At 44.0% G+C, this 15,415-nt stretch overlaps 1 protein-coding gene across 1 annotated transcript; it reads left to right on the top strand.

Moving 5' to 3' along the window:
• The first annotated feature begins 1,930 nt into the window (after window positions 1-1,930).
• LOC125553509 lies at window positions 1,931-2,754 on the top strand. The gene has a single exon (XM_048717281.1). The coding sequence runs from the start codon at window positions 1,989-1,991 to the stop codon at window positions 2,727-2,729; it is 741 nt and encodes a 246-aa protein (XP_048573238.1). The 5' UTR covers window positions 1,931-1,988; the 3' UTR covers window positions 2,730-2,754.
• The last annotated feature ends 12,661 nt before the right edge of the window (window positions 2,755-15,415 follow it).

The raw sequence follows: 15,415 nt of genomic DNA, 5'->3' as shown, positions 1-15,415 counted from the left end.
GAGGGAGGGTTCCGTCAGCACGACGGCGTGGTGATGGTGATGGTGAAGTGATCCGCGCAGGGCTTTGCCTAAGCACTACGTGAATATGACCGGAGGCGTAAACTGGGGAGGGGGCGCCGCGCATGGCTAACAATGGTTGGTGTGTGTTCTAGGCACCCCCTCCCCATGTATATAAAGGAGGGAGGGGGAGAGAGGCAGCCTAGGGCGTGCCCAAATAGGAGAGGAATCCTACTTGGGCCCCTAATCCAATTCGGCCTACCCCCTTTCCTTTTACCGGAGGAGGAAAAGAGGGAAGAGGGAAGGAGGAAGGGAAGGGGGGGAACCCCCACCTCCTTCTCCTATTCGGCCTCCTACCATAAGGGGGGCACCCTTTGTGGGATGGTGTGCTCCCCTTCTATGGCCCATATGGCCCATATCTTCCCCCGGGGGGTTCCGGTAACCCCTCAGTACTCCGATATGTACCCGATACATCCTGAAACACTTCCGGTGTCCAAATACTTTCATCCTATATATCAATCTTTATCGGTCGAACCATTATGACAACATACGTTATTCCCTTTGTCATCGGTATGTTACTTGCCCGAGATTCGATCGTCGGTATCTTCATATCTAGTTCAATCTCGTTACCGGCAAATCTCTTTACTCGTTCTGTAATACATCATCACGTAACTAACTCATTAGTCACATTGCTTGCAAGACTTATCATGATGTGCATTACCGAGAGGGCCCAGGGATACCTCTCTGATACTCGGAGTGACAGATCCTAATCTCGATCTATGCCAACCCAACAAACACCTTCGGAGAGACCTGTAGAGCATCTTTATAATCACCCATTTATGTTGTGATGTTTGATAACACACAAGGTATTCCTCCGGTATCTGGGAGTTGCATAATCTTATAGTCAAAGGAATATGTATATGAGATGAAGAAAGCAATAGCAATAGAACTTAACGGTCATTATGCTAAGCAAACGAATGGGTCTTGTCCATCACATCATTCTCCTAATGATGTGATCTCGTTCATCAAATGATAACACATGTCTATGGTTAGGAAACTTAACTAACTTTGATTAACGAGCTAGTCTAGTAGATGCTTACTAGGGACACGGTGTTTTGTCTATGTATTCACACATGTATCAAGTTTCTAGTTAATACATTTCTAGCATGAATAATAAACATTTATCGTGATATAAGGAAATATAAATAACAACTTTATTATCGCCTCTAGGGCATATTTCCTTCAAAATTGTGGCAAGACTTATGCTAAATGGGGTAAAACGGATAAAATCTTGCTAAATGGGGTAATTAGTGTAAAAAATATCAAAATCGAATGTAAAAATGGAATTCACTCATTTTTATTTTTATTTTTCTGTTTCAATTTTTTAAATTCATAAGAAAATTTTAGAATGTATTAATATTTCTTAATTCATGAATTTATTAAGTTTTGGAACATTTTAAAATTTACGAACATTTTATAAATTTGGATGTGCAATCTTCATAAAATGTTCATGTGGCTTTTAAAAAGCTTTCACACATTTCCACAAATTTTTTCACATATTTTTAATAAATCATTTATACTTTTTTGTAGATGTGTTTATGCATTTTTAACTTGTTCATAATTTTCCTAGAAACGTTCATATTTTTAGAGATATATCACACTTTTTGAAGAAAACTTTCCACGTGTTTGATTATAAATATTGTTGATGATTTTTTGGGAAAACGAAAAAACAGAATCAAAGTCGGAGCAAACAGAAAAAGTTAAAGAAAAGGAAAAACCCGCGCGGAAAACCACACAAGCACTCACGTTTACGGTGCGCAGACGCTGAACTGGGCCAGCCCAGCCACGCCCGTTTCTAACAAAAAGGGTATAGGATCGCCCTTAAATTGGTACTCGTATTGGTATCATATTCCCCACAAGATAAAATAAACGAAACGTGCTCCCCCGTGAGTCGAAACCCTAATCTCTTCCGATCCCCGGATTGCGGCGTGATGGCGGCGTCGACGGAACGTCCACGCCAGTCCGGGTGGCCAAACCTACGGAGAGGTCTCCTGCGCAAAGTCCTCTCCCGGCTCCCGTCCCTCGCCGACCGCGTCCGCCTCCGCGCCGTCTGCCGCCCATGGCGCACGCGCGCCACGCTCCAGCCTCCGCCCCGTCGCCCGCTCCCCTGGCTCGCCCTCCCGGGCGGCACCGTCTTGGACTTCGCCAACAAGAGCACGCACCGTCTGCGTATTCCAGACGACGACGGCGGCCCCTGCTACAGCGCCGGCGACAATATGTTCTTCCTCCACCACAACGACGGGCGGTGCTTCGTGGTCAACGGATTCTCTGGCGCCGCGACGCCTCTCCCCGAGCTGGCTGCTCTCCTGCAGTCTCACATGGTAAATCCCTGCGACGAGAAGAAGTCTGACAAGTTCGATTGCAAGTCGTATGACAATATGAAGATCAAGAAGGTGGTGATGTCCTCCGTGGCATCCTTACCGAATCATCATCGCGTTGTGGCCGTTCTAGCCAGTAACTGCTCTAAATCCAGAGTCTTTATTTCTACATGCCGACCGGCCGGCGAGATCAACTCGTGCCTTGTGATGCGGGAGAAATCCACCATCCTCGACATCGCCTTTTTTCAAGGGAAGATTATGCTAATGTTCACATGTTCCAGGAGCTTGTCGCCGTCGATCTCAGAGATGGCTGCCTCGATAAGCCAACGCCGCCCGGCGTCGAACCCCAAGTGAAAGCATACACATCATGGATATGGCCCCCTGACCTACTACCGGATATGTATCTAAAGGATCTGTTCGACGACCCTAAGTCAGACGAGAAAGTCGAGCAATATCTAGTGGAATCCAATGGCAAGCTGCTGATGGTGAGGAGACGTTTCCTCCGAATTGGCCATAACAAATTGACTTGTCGGTTCCAGGTGTTCGAGGCGGACCTCAGGGACGGTCCCCGTCTTGGCCAGTGGAAGAAGGCCTGTAGTCTCCAGGGCCGGGCGCTCTTTGTGGGCATGCCGTGCTCCAAGTCTTTTCGTGCTTGTGATGTTGATGGAGCTCAAGGAGATTGTATCTACTTCTTGGTCGATCATGACAATCCCCTTCGCCACTCTGCCGTCTACAACATGGTAAACAAGACGATCATGCCTTTGATACCGGTGTCAGTGTGGCGGAGTGTAAAGCTAACATGGGATAGCCAGCGGTTTCCAGCATGGTTTTTTCCGGTTGAAGTTTAGTTCTGTACTAGAAGTTGTCATGCGGTTTGCCGTGCCGTTGGATCTGGACGCATCTGAGTCATAGTTATTGTTTAACCCGTTGTTATCTTTGCTTATTGTACTTCGACTTTTTGGTGGGTTGATAATGTAGACCAAAACACTGTGTACCTTGACTTTTGGTGGGTTGATAATGTAGACCAAAACACTGTGTACCTCGACTCTGCTTATTGTTCTTTGCTCATTGTGTTCTGTCCGGTTTGTTTAGTGGTTCTGTCCATTTGTTTAATCTTTTTTAGTAGCAGAACATAGTAACTTTGATTATCTACAACATATTTGTTTGAAGCTACTAGATCTGCCGTTGTGTGATTGTTGCTATAATTTTGCTGTTGTTAAGCGCGAGTCATGATGATGGAACATAAACACCAGAGCAACATAGATGGTAACAGTAGAACTATGAAAAAATGTTGCAAGCAAGGTTTACCCTGATCAGACAATGTGATTTGGTGTTTCACAACATCAGTCGAGCATTATTATTGTAATAACATAGGAACTGCAGAACATTTTGTATTAGAGTTTAAAATTTCAAAATATGCAATGAATCATGCTTAAGTTTGCTTTTACATTTGGGGATGCTGTATGAGACTATGATCTTCAAAGAAAAATCATTGGAAGATATCCTATATAAACTAAAATATTTATAACACAAGCTATGTTTTTCCTATTCCAGGGTTTTTCAAAATCCTGTAACCAGAGGTCCAGCGAAAAGAAATCATATTGTACCGCTAAATAGAACTTGCATTTCAAAAACAGGACACCAAACAAATTGGCACAATGTAACACAGAGCAAGATTTCGTTTATGTAAAAATTGAAAGAGCGGTATGTATGGCAAGCAAACATCTATCTAGCCAGCATATTTGTGAGATACAGTCATTTTGTTATTCTAGTAGAATACCATGCCAACTTTCATGGAATTTATATCATTGGCAAGTTTATCACCAGCCCCTCAACTTCAGCTCCTCCTTCATTGCATTATTGCTTCGCTATGTTGTCACCCTGGAGCAAATATTCGTCGTGTTTTTTCCCAGTCTACCAAATTGCCATAGTCAGTCCCATCACGGCATCACCCCTAACCTATGGACTAACAAATGAATATATCACAAGCTGCTTGGCTTCAACTCTACATTGCCACCCAAGTCCAAACTTGCATATGTTTTCTCCAAGTTCACCAAATTGCCATAGGCATTCCCATCAATCCCTAACTTCGAATGTCTTGCAACATTTGTCAAAAAGTATTGCGAGATTTCGTCTTGACCGCGAGCATATGGACATTTGCTGTCTGAAACAGTGCAGGCCGCGGCGGCGGGGACGGGGCTTGGTGGCAACGGCATCGTCGGCTGATCGTCTGTACACGGCGTGAGTGGAGCCGATCCTGCCGATTTCGGTAAGGTCCCGACCTATCTGCCTGATTCGACGAGGATTGTTTCATTAATCTGTTATTCCCTACTCACTCAAATGTTGCTCAACGACAAGCTGGTGAAGCTTAAATATCACGCGCTCCAGGCCTCGAGACGTTTAGCGCTGAACCTGTTTCCAGATGGGTACTCGGCCGGTAGGCTCGACAAGGTCTCTGTGCGAATCGCACTGACCACTGCTGCAACATGTTTGTTTGTTTGTTTGTTATTACTTGATGATGCTCAGTTGCTCATGATGAAATCTGGTTGTTTTGGTACAGGAAATGCTTGTGTTTCTGATTGGTGATGATCCAGAGGGAAGCCCTATACTAGGGCGTCAGAGAGCTTTGCTTTCTGTGAGTATGGTGCTTGTTTCCACAATGTAAGGGGGGAGAGGGTGGGTGGGGGTGATTAATCAAGAGTCCGTTTTTGAGTTAGAGTTAACAGCAAGAAGGTAAAAAGGAGTAAGCACTTTCCCTGGGGAGTGGGTGCCAGACTTTGCAGTCCATTCCTGTGCAACATAATTATGGGCGCCGGGGGCAAACACACCAGCCTCCAGACTATGAGAATTTTGACTGTCGCAATTTGTTACCCACACTATTCCCTTTTGCTGATGAGACCAGAGTAAAGTATTATTATGCATACATTTCATAGAGCCACTGCACATTTATATTTGTGGGAGTGTACATTTTATTTCTTTCATGTTATATTCTTTCTTTGGGGGAACCAGATAGCTTTGGTTGCACGTTTATTCCCTGAAAGGAATATATCTATTCAGAGCATCCCTAACAAGTTATGTTGTCCGGATGGCTTGCTTATTTCTGTTACAGTTTCTTGTAGTGCATAATTGTGGATTTTATACTTTATAAATGTATTTTTACAGGATATTGAGTGTGGCTGCTTGCCTAAATATATCCTGCATGGTATCCCTTGCAAATTCCAAAATGGAATTGTTGTTTGTGAGGTTAGCTAAAGTCTTATCTTCCAATTTTAATGTATGTATTATCTCTGCTGATGTACCTAGGTGCGGGACTACAGGTCCTTCCTGTCGGATGGGTGTGATTCTTCAGAATACGACTTCCCCAAAATGGACAGGATTGCTCTTAGATCGGGCACTGAATGTGTGTTAATGATCTTTTCTTGATTGCGGATGCTTCGCGGACTTATCATGAGCAAATGGTCAGCACTTCTGTAAACCTGGAAAGGCAAGGTTTAACTGTCATCTACTACTTCCGAAATCCCACCTGATTTATATTTTTCTTATGCATATTTCAGATTGCCAAGTCGACTATCATTAATTTCCTTGCAACCCAGGCTTAATTTGGACCCTAACCATGCCTTGAAAAGCTTTGCAACTCTGTTAAGAAGGTACCCCTGTTTTCAGTTCCTGGATTCTACTCAAATCTTTTGGTAACTTTAGAAAGTACTGCAATTTAACTTGCGCTTTTGTGCCAAATTATATGCAAATAGATCGATTTAGGTCTACAGGTAGGACAACGAATGAAAGACACATCTCTTCTCAATACTTCTCCTGTCCCTCCTGAAAAATGCAAGCTCCAAGGAATGCGACACCTGTGAAGGTGCAGCAGTATGCATTGAGAATTCAGCTCTAGAAATCTTGCCAAGCAGAATACTGAGCTGCTCGCCAGTTAACTGTCCATCATCTCCCCAAGTTAAAAATGCCAAATCAACTGTAGTGTCTGACCCTGAAGATATCACACAATGCTCTTCTACCATTATCAACAATTCTGCCTTCTGTGATAGAGAACAAAGTGCATCAAGTATTCCTGCTTCTGCTAATTTTCTTCAGAATCATGATGAGCAGGCAGACTTGGCTATCGTGAAGGTTGATCATAAAAAGGTATGATTGCTAACAGTGACAATTCTACCACAAAAGAGAAATGAGTGCTCAAATCTTCTACATGAAAGGCTGTTTTCAGACAAAAGGGCAAGGTTGTGTTCCCAAAGTTCCAAATGATCAGTGGGGGCTTCAAATAAAGGTCTTATGCTAGGATCTCCAAAAGAACCGTCGGTTGAGGACAAGGTAGATCAAACAATAGGGAGCAAGGACATGGAGGTAAATCAACAGAAGTCCTTCTGAACTCCTTCCATGAACATAAACGATCCATGTTCAGAAAAATTCGCCGAAAAGGTTAGGCAGGGATCTCGGAAAGAACTGCCAGTAGAGGTTATGGTTCATCAGACCATGGGCAAAAGGATATGAGAGTACCGGAACAGAAGTCCTTCTCAGTTATCCCGACAAATCACCCACTTCCTTCCTTCAACAGAAATGGTCCATGCTTAGAACAGTTCCCTGAAAAGGTTTAAGCTGGGATCTTGAAAAGAGCTGCCGGTTGAGGTCAAGTTAGAACAGACAATTGGCAATCGACAGGAAAATGTGCCCCTGTCAATACTCCCAACCAGTCTTCCACACTCTTCCTTGAACAGAAATAGTCTGCATGTGGTAAAAATCCCTGAACAGGTTCACTCTATGCATACAAGGATGAGAGAAAGTCATCTGGTCTCATTTGTAGATGTGAACGGTCCATCGCAAGTACTTCCTCCATACAGAAATATGCCGGCTTGGGCCCGGGGCTGCTGGTGGCGGCGGCCTCCCTGCCCTTCCCCTCCTGGTCGCTTGTAACGCCCTCGATGCGGCTATATCTCCCACGTGTCGAAGCACGACTTAGAGGCATAACCGCATTGAAAGCAATGTCGCAAGTGAGGTAATCTTCACACAACCCATGTAATACATAAGGGAAAGAGATACATAGTTGGCTTACAATCGCCACTTCACACAATTACATGAATAAAACATTACATCATACAGATACAATCAAGGTCCGACTACGGAACCAAAATAAAAGGAGAACCCCAAAAGCGACAAAGGTCCCCGATCGACCCCAACTGGGCTCCACTACTGACCAACTAGAACGAAACAACACAAAGGACAAGATCTTCATCGAGCTCCTCCCGAGCTTGATTGCGTCATCTGCAAGGACTCATCGGCACCTGCAAACTGGTTTTGGAAGTATCTGTGAGCCACAGGGACTCAGCAATCTCGCACCCTCGCGATCAAGACTATTTAAGCTTGTGGGTAAGGTAAAAGTATGAGGTGGAGCTGCAGCAAGCGACTAGCATATATGGTGGCTAACATACGCAAATGAGAGCGAGAAGAGAAGGCAAAGCACGGTCGATGAAACTATGATCAAGAAGTGATCCTAAACAACCTACGTCAAACATAACTCCAACACCGTGTTCACTTCCCGGACTCCGCCGGAAAGAGACCATCACGGTTACACACGCGGTTGCTTCATTTTAATTAAGTTAAGGTTTAAGTTATCTACAACTGGACATTAACTTATTCGCAAAGGAGAGCGAGAAGAGGAAGCAAAGCGCGAGCGAGAAACTAGAGGACAACCTGCGCAAACATTACTCCAACACCGTGTCCACTTCCCGGACTCCGCCGAGAAGAGGCCATCACGGCAACACACTCTGTTGATTCATTTTAATTAATTAAGGCTCAAGTTATCTACAACCGGACATTAACAAATTCCCATCTGTCCATAACCGCGGGCACGGCTTTCGAAAGTTCAAATCCCTGCAGGGGTGTCCCAACTTAGCCCATCACAAGCTCTCACGGTCAACGAAGGAATAGACCTCCTCCCGAGACATTCCGATCAGACTCGGTATCCCGGTACAACAAGACATTTCGACAGGGTAAAACTAAACCAGCAACACCGTCCGAATGTGCCGACAAATCCCGATAGGAGCTGCACATATCTCTTTCTCAGGGCACACTCAGATGAGCGCTCCATACAACTAAAACCAAACCTCAAGTTTTCCCCGAGGGGGCGCTGCACAGGACTCTAGTTTGTGTTGGAAATATGCCCTAGAGGCAATAATAAATTAGTTATTATTATATTTCCTTATTCATGATAATCGTTTATTATCCATGCTAGAATTGTATTGATAAGAAACTCAGATACATGTGTGGATACATAGACAACACCATGTCCCTAGTAAGCCTCTAGTTGACTAGCTCGTCGATCAATAGATGGTTACGGTTTCCTGGCCATGGACATTGGATGTCGTTGATGACGGGATCACATCATTAGGAGAATGATGTGATGGACAAGACCCAATCCTAAGCATAGCATAGATCGTGTAGTTCGTTTGCTAAAGCTTTTCTAATGTCAAGTATCATTTCCTTAGACCATGAGATTGTGCAACTCCCGGATACCGTACGAATACTTTGGGTGTGCCAAACGTTACAACGTAACTGGGTGGCTATAAAGGTACACTACAGGTATCTCCGAAAGTGTCTGTTGGGTTGACACGAATCGAGACTGGGATTTGTCACTCCGTGTAAACGGAGAGGTATCTCTGGGCCCACTGTAGGACATCATCATAATGTGCACAATGTGATCAAGGAGTTGATCACGGGATGATGTGTTACGAAACGAGTAAAGAGACTTGCCGGTAACGAGATTGAACAAGGTATCGGGATACCGACGATCGAATCTCGGGCAAGTATCGTACCGCTAGACAAAGGGAATTGTATACGGGATTGATTAAGTCCTTGACATCGTGGTTCATCCGATGAGATCATCGTGGAACATGTGGGAGCCAACATGGGTATCCAGATCCCGCTGTTGGTTATTGACCGGAGAGTCATCTCAGTCATGTCTGCATGTCTCCCGAACCCGTAGGGTCTACACACTTAAGGTTCGGTGACGCTAGGGTTGTAGGGATATGTATATGCAGTAACCCGAATGTTGTTCGGAGTCCTGGATGAGATCCCGGACATCACGAGGAGTTCTGGAATGGTCCGGAGGTAAAGAATTATATATAGGAAGTGCTATTTCGGCCATCGGGACAAGTTTCGGGGTCACCGGTATTGTACCGGGACCATCGGAAGGGTCCCAGGGGTTCACCGGGTGGGGCCACCTGCCCTGGGGGCCACATGGGCTGTAGGGGGTGCGCCTTGGCCTATATGGGCCAAGGACACCAGCCCCAAAAGGCCCATGCGCCAAGAGATAAGGAAGGGAAGAGTCCCAAAGGGGGAAGGCACCTCCTAGGTGCCTTGGGGAGGAGGGATTCCTCCCTTGGCCGCCGCCCCCCTAGGAGATTGGATCTCCTAGGGCCGGCGCCCCCCCTAGGCTCCCTATATATAGTGGGGGAAGGAGGGCCTCTCAACCTACGCCTTTGGTGCCTCCCTCTCCCTCTCCAACACATCCTCCTCCTCCATAGAGCTTGGCGAAGCCCTGCCGGAGTACTGCAGCTCCATCACCACCACGCCGTCGTGCTGCTACTGGAGCCATCTTCCTCAACCTCTCGTCCCCCTTGCTGGATCAAGAAGGAGGAGGCGTTACGCTGACCGTACGTGTGTTGAACGCGGGAGGTGCCGTCCGTTCGGCGCTAGGATCATCGGTGATTTGGATCACGACGAGTACGACTCCATCAACCCGTTCTCTTGAACGCTTCCGCGGCGCGATCTACAAGGGTATGTAGATCCACTCCTCCCTCGTTGCTAGATGACTCCATAGATTGATCTTGGTGACACGTAGGAAAATTTTGAATTTTGCTACGTTCCCCAACAGTGCATCATGAGCTAGGTCTATTGCGTAGATTCTATGCACGAGTAGAACACAAAGTAGTTGTGGGCGTTGATTTTGTTCAATATGCTTACCGTTACTAGTCCAATCTTGATTCGGCGGCATTGTGGGATGAAGCGGCCCGGACCAACCTTACATGTACGCTTACGTGAGACCGGTTCCATCGACTGACATGCACTAGTTGCATAAGGTGGCTGGCGGGTGTCTGTCTCTCCCATTTTAGTCGGATCGGATTCGATGAAAAGGGTCCTTATGAAGGGTAAATAGCAATTGGCATATCACGTTGTGGTCTTGCGTAGGTAAGAAACGTTCTTGCTAGAAACCCATAGCAGCCACGTAAAACATGCAAACAACAATTAGAGGACGTCTAACTTGTTTTTGCAGGGTATGCTATGTGATGTGATATGGCCAAAGGATGTGATGAATGATATATGTGATGTATGAGATGATCATGTTCTTGTAATAGGAATCACGACTTGCATGTCGATGAGTGTGACAACCGGCAGGAGCCATAGGAGTTGTCTTAATTTATTTATGACCTGCGTGTCAACATAAACGTCATGTAATTACTTTACTTTATTGCTAACCGTTAGTTGTAGTAGTAGAAGTAATAGTTGACGAGACAACTTCATGAAGACACGATGATAGAGATCATGATGATGGAGATCATGGTGTCATGCCGGTGACGATGATGATCATGGAGCCCCGAAGATGGAGATCAAGAGGAGCAAAGTGATGATGGCCATATCATGTCACTATTTGATTGCATGTGATGTTTATCATGTTTATGCATTTTGTTTACTTAGAATGAAGGTAGTAAATAAGATGATCCCTCATAATAATTTCAAGAAAGTGTTCCCCCTGACTGTGCACCATTGCGAAAGTTCGTCGTTTCGAAGCACCACGTGATGATCGGGTGTGATAGATTCTTACGTTCGAATACAACGGGTGTTGACGAGCCTAGCATGTACAGACATGGCCTCGGAACACATGCAAAACACTTAGGTTGACTTGACGAGCCTAGCATGTACAGACATGGCCTCGGAACACAAGAGACCGAAAGGTCGAGCATGAGTCGTATAGAAGATACGATCAACATGAAGATGTTCACCGATGATGACTAGTCCGTCTCACGTGATGATCGGACACGGCCTAGTTGACTCGGATCATGTAATCACTTAGATGACTAGGGATGTCTATCTGAGTGGGAGTTCATAAGATGAACTTAATTATCCTGAACATAGTCAAAAGGTCTTCGCAAATTATGTCGTAGCTCGCGCTTCAGTTCTACTATTTAGTTATGTTCCTAGAGAAAATTTAGTTGAAAGTTGATAGTAGCAATTATGCGGACTAGGTCTGTAAACTGAGGATTGTCCTCATTGCTTCATAGAAGGCTTATGTCCTTAATGCACCGCTCAGTGTGCTGAACCTCGAACGTTGTCTGTGGATGTTGCGAACATCTGACATACACATTTTGATAACTACGTGATAGTTCAGTTAAACGGTTTAGAGTTGAGGCACCGAAGACGTTTTGAAACGTCGCGAAAATATGAGATGTTTCGAGGGCTGAAATTGGGATTTCAGGCTCGTGCCCACGTCAAGAGGTATAAGACCTCCGACGATTTTTCTTAGCCTGCAAACTAAGGGAGAAAAGCTCAATTGTTGAGCTTGTGCTCAGATTGTCTCAGTACAACAATCATTTGAATCGAGTGGGAGTTGATCTTCCAGATGAGATAGTGATGTTTCCCCGAAGTCATTACCACCAAGCTGCTTGAGCTTCGTGATGAACTATAATATATCAGGGACATATATGATGATCCTTGAGATATTCGCGACGTTTGACACCACAAAAGTAGAGATCAAGAAGGAGCATCAATTGTTGATGGTTGGTGAAACCACTAGTTTCAAGAAGGGCAAGGGCAAAAAAATGGGATGCTTCATGAAACGGCAAATCAGCTGCTGCTCTAGTGAAGAAACCCAAGGTTGAACCCAAACCCGAGACTAAGTGCTTCTGTAATAAAAGGGACAACCACTGGAGCAGAATTACCCTAGATACTTGGTAGATGAGAAGGCTGGCAAGGTCGATAGAAGTATATTGGATATACATTGTGTTGATGTATACTTTACTAGTACTCCTAGTAGCACCAGGGTATTAGATACCGGTTCGGTTGCTAAGTGTTAGTAACTCGAAATAAAAGCTACGGAATAAACGGAGACTAGCTAAAGGTGAGATGACGATATGTGTTGGAAGTATTTCCAAGGTTGATCAAATATCGTACGCTTCCTCTACCATCGAGATTGGTGTTTGCATTGAGCATAGACATGATTGGATTATGTCTATCGCAATACGGTTATTCATTTAAGGAGAATAACGGTTACTCTGTTTATTTGAATAATACCTTCAATGGTCTTGCACCTAAAATGAATGGTTCATTGAATCTCGATCATAGTAATACACATGTACGTGCCAAAAGATATAAGATAGTAATGATAGTACCACCTACTTGTGGCACTGCCACTTAAGTCATATCGGTATAAAACGCATGAAGAGGCTCCATGTTGATGGATCTTTGGACTCACTCATTTTTGAAAAGTTTGAGACATGCGAACCATGTCTATTGGTGTATATGCATGAAGAAACTCCATGCAAATGGACCGTTTGGACTCACTTGATTTTCAATCACTTGAGACATGCAAATCATACCACATGGGCAAGATGACTGAAAGCCTCGTTTTCAGTAAAATGGAACTAGAAAGCAACTTGTTGGAAGTAATACATTTTGATGTGTGAAATCCAATGAGTGCTGAGGCATGTAGTGGATATCGTTATGTTCTTACTTCATAGATGATTTGAGTAGATGTTGAGTATATTTACTTGATGAATCACGAGTCTGAATTATTGAAAGGTTCAAGTAATTTCAGGGTGAAGTTGAAAGATCGTCGTGACAAGAGGATAAAATATCTATGATATGATCATAGAGATGAATATCTGAATTACGAGTTTGGCACAGAATTAAGACATTGTGGAAATTGTTTCACAACTAATACAGCCTGGAACACCATAGTGTGATGGTGTGTCCGAACATCATAACTGCACCCTATTGGATATGATGCATACCATGATGTCTCTTATCGAATTACCACGATAGTTTATGGGTTAGGCATTAGAGACAACCGCATTCACTTTAAATAGGGCACCACATAATTCTGATGAGATGACACCGTATGAACTATGGTTTAGAGAAACCTAAGCTGTCATTTCTTAAAAGTTTGAGGCTGCGACGCTTATGTGAAAAAGTTTCAGGCTGATAAGCTCGAACCCAAAGCGGATAAATGCATCTTCATAGGACACCCAAAACAGTTGGGTATACCTCCTGTCTCAGATCCGAAAGCAATAAGGGATTGTTTCTAGAATCGGGTCCTTTCTCGAGGAAAAGTTTCTCTCGAAAGAATTGAGTGGGAGGATGGTGGAGACTTGATGAGGTTATTGAACCGTCTCTTCAACTAGTGTGTGACAGGGCACAGGGAGTTGTTCCTGTGCCACCTACACCAATTGAAGTGGAATCTTATGATAGTGATCATAAAACTTCAGATCAAGTCACTACCAAACCTCGTGGGATGACAAGGATGCGTACTACTTCAGAGTGGTACGTAATCCTGTCTTGGAAGTCATGTTGTTAGACAACAATGAACCTACGAGCTATGGAGAAGCGATGGTGGGCCCGGATTCCGATAAATGGCTCGAGGCCATAAAATCCGAGAGAGGATCCATGTATGGAAACAAAGTGTAGACTTTGACAGAACAGCTCGATGGTCGTGAGGCTGTTGAGTAAAGATGGATTTTAAAAGGAAGACGGACAATGATGGTAAATGTCACCATTAAGAAAGCTTGACTTGTCGTTAAGATGTTTTCCAACAAGTTCAAGGAGTTGACTGCGATGAGACTTTCTCACTCGTAGCGATGCTAAAAGTCTGTTGGAAATATATTAGCGATTACTACATTATTTATGAAATCTTGCAGATAGGATGTCAAAACATTGTTTCCTCGATGATTTTCTTGAGGAAAGGTTGTATGTGATACAACCGGAAGGTTTTGTCAATCCTGAAAGATGCTAATAAGTATGCAAAGCTCCAGCAATCCTTCTAAGGACTGGAGTAAGCATCTCGGAGTTGGAATGTATGCTTTGATGAGATGATCAAAGATTTTGGTGTATACAAAGTTTATGAGAAACTTGTATTTCCAAAGAAGTGAGTGGGAGCGCTATAGAATTTCTGATAAATATATGTTGACATATTGTTGATCAGAAATGACGTAGAATTTCTGAAAAGCATATAGGGTTATTTGGAAAGTATTTTTCAATGGAAAGCCTGGATTAAGCTACTTGAACATTGAGCATCAAGATCTATAAGGATAGATCAAAATTCTTAATGGTACTTTCAAATGAGCACATACCTTGACATGATCTTGAAGGTGTTCAAGATGGACCAGTCAAAGAAGGAGTTCTTGCCTGAGTTGTAAGGTATGAAGTTAAGACTTAAAGCTCGACCACGGCAGAAGAAAGAGGAAGGACGAAGGTCATCCCCTATGCTTTTGTCATAGGATCTATACGGTATGCCATGCTGAGTACCGCACCTGATGTGTGCCTTGCCACATATCTGGCAAGAGGGTACAAAGGTAATCTAGGAGTAGATCACCAGATAGAGGTCTAAATTATCCTTAGAGGTATAAGGATATGTTTCTCGGTTATGGAGGTGATAAAGAGTTCGACGTAAAGAGTTACGTCGATGCAAGCTTAACACCTATTCGGATAACTCTGAGTAGAGATACCAGATACGTATAATGGAGCAACAATTTAGAAATAGCTCCAAGTAGAACAGTTATTTGAAATGGCTCCAAATATAGCGTAGTAGCTGCATCTACAAGATGACATAGAGATTTGCGAAGTACATACGGATCTGAAAGATTCAGACCCGTTGACTATAACATCTCTCACAAGCATAACATGTTCAAACCCAGAACTCATCGAGTGTTAATCACATGGTAATGTGAACTAGATTATTGACTCTAGTAAACTCTTTGGGTGTTAGTCACATGGGGATGTGACCTTGAGTGTTAATCACATATCGATGTGAACTGGATTAT

This window comes from Triticum urartu, chromosome 4, assembly GCF_003073215.2.
Source record: "Triticum urartu cultivar G1812 chromosome 4, Tu2.1, whole genome shotgun sequence".
NCBI lineage: Eukaryota > Viridiplantae > Streptophyta > Magnoliopsida > Poales > Poaceae > Triticum > Triticum urartu.
This window is presented reverse-complemented; position numbering and strand designations above follow the sequence as displayed.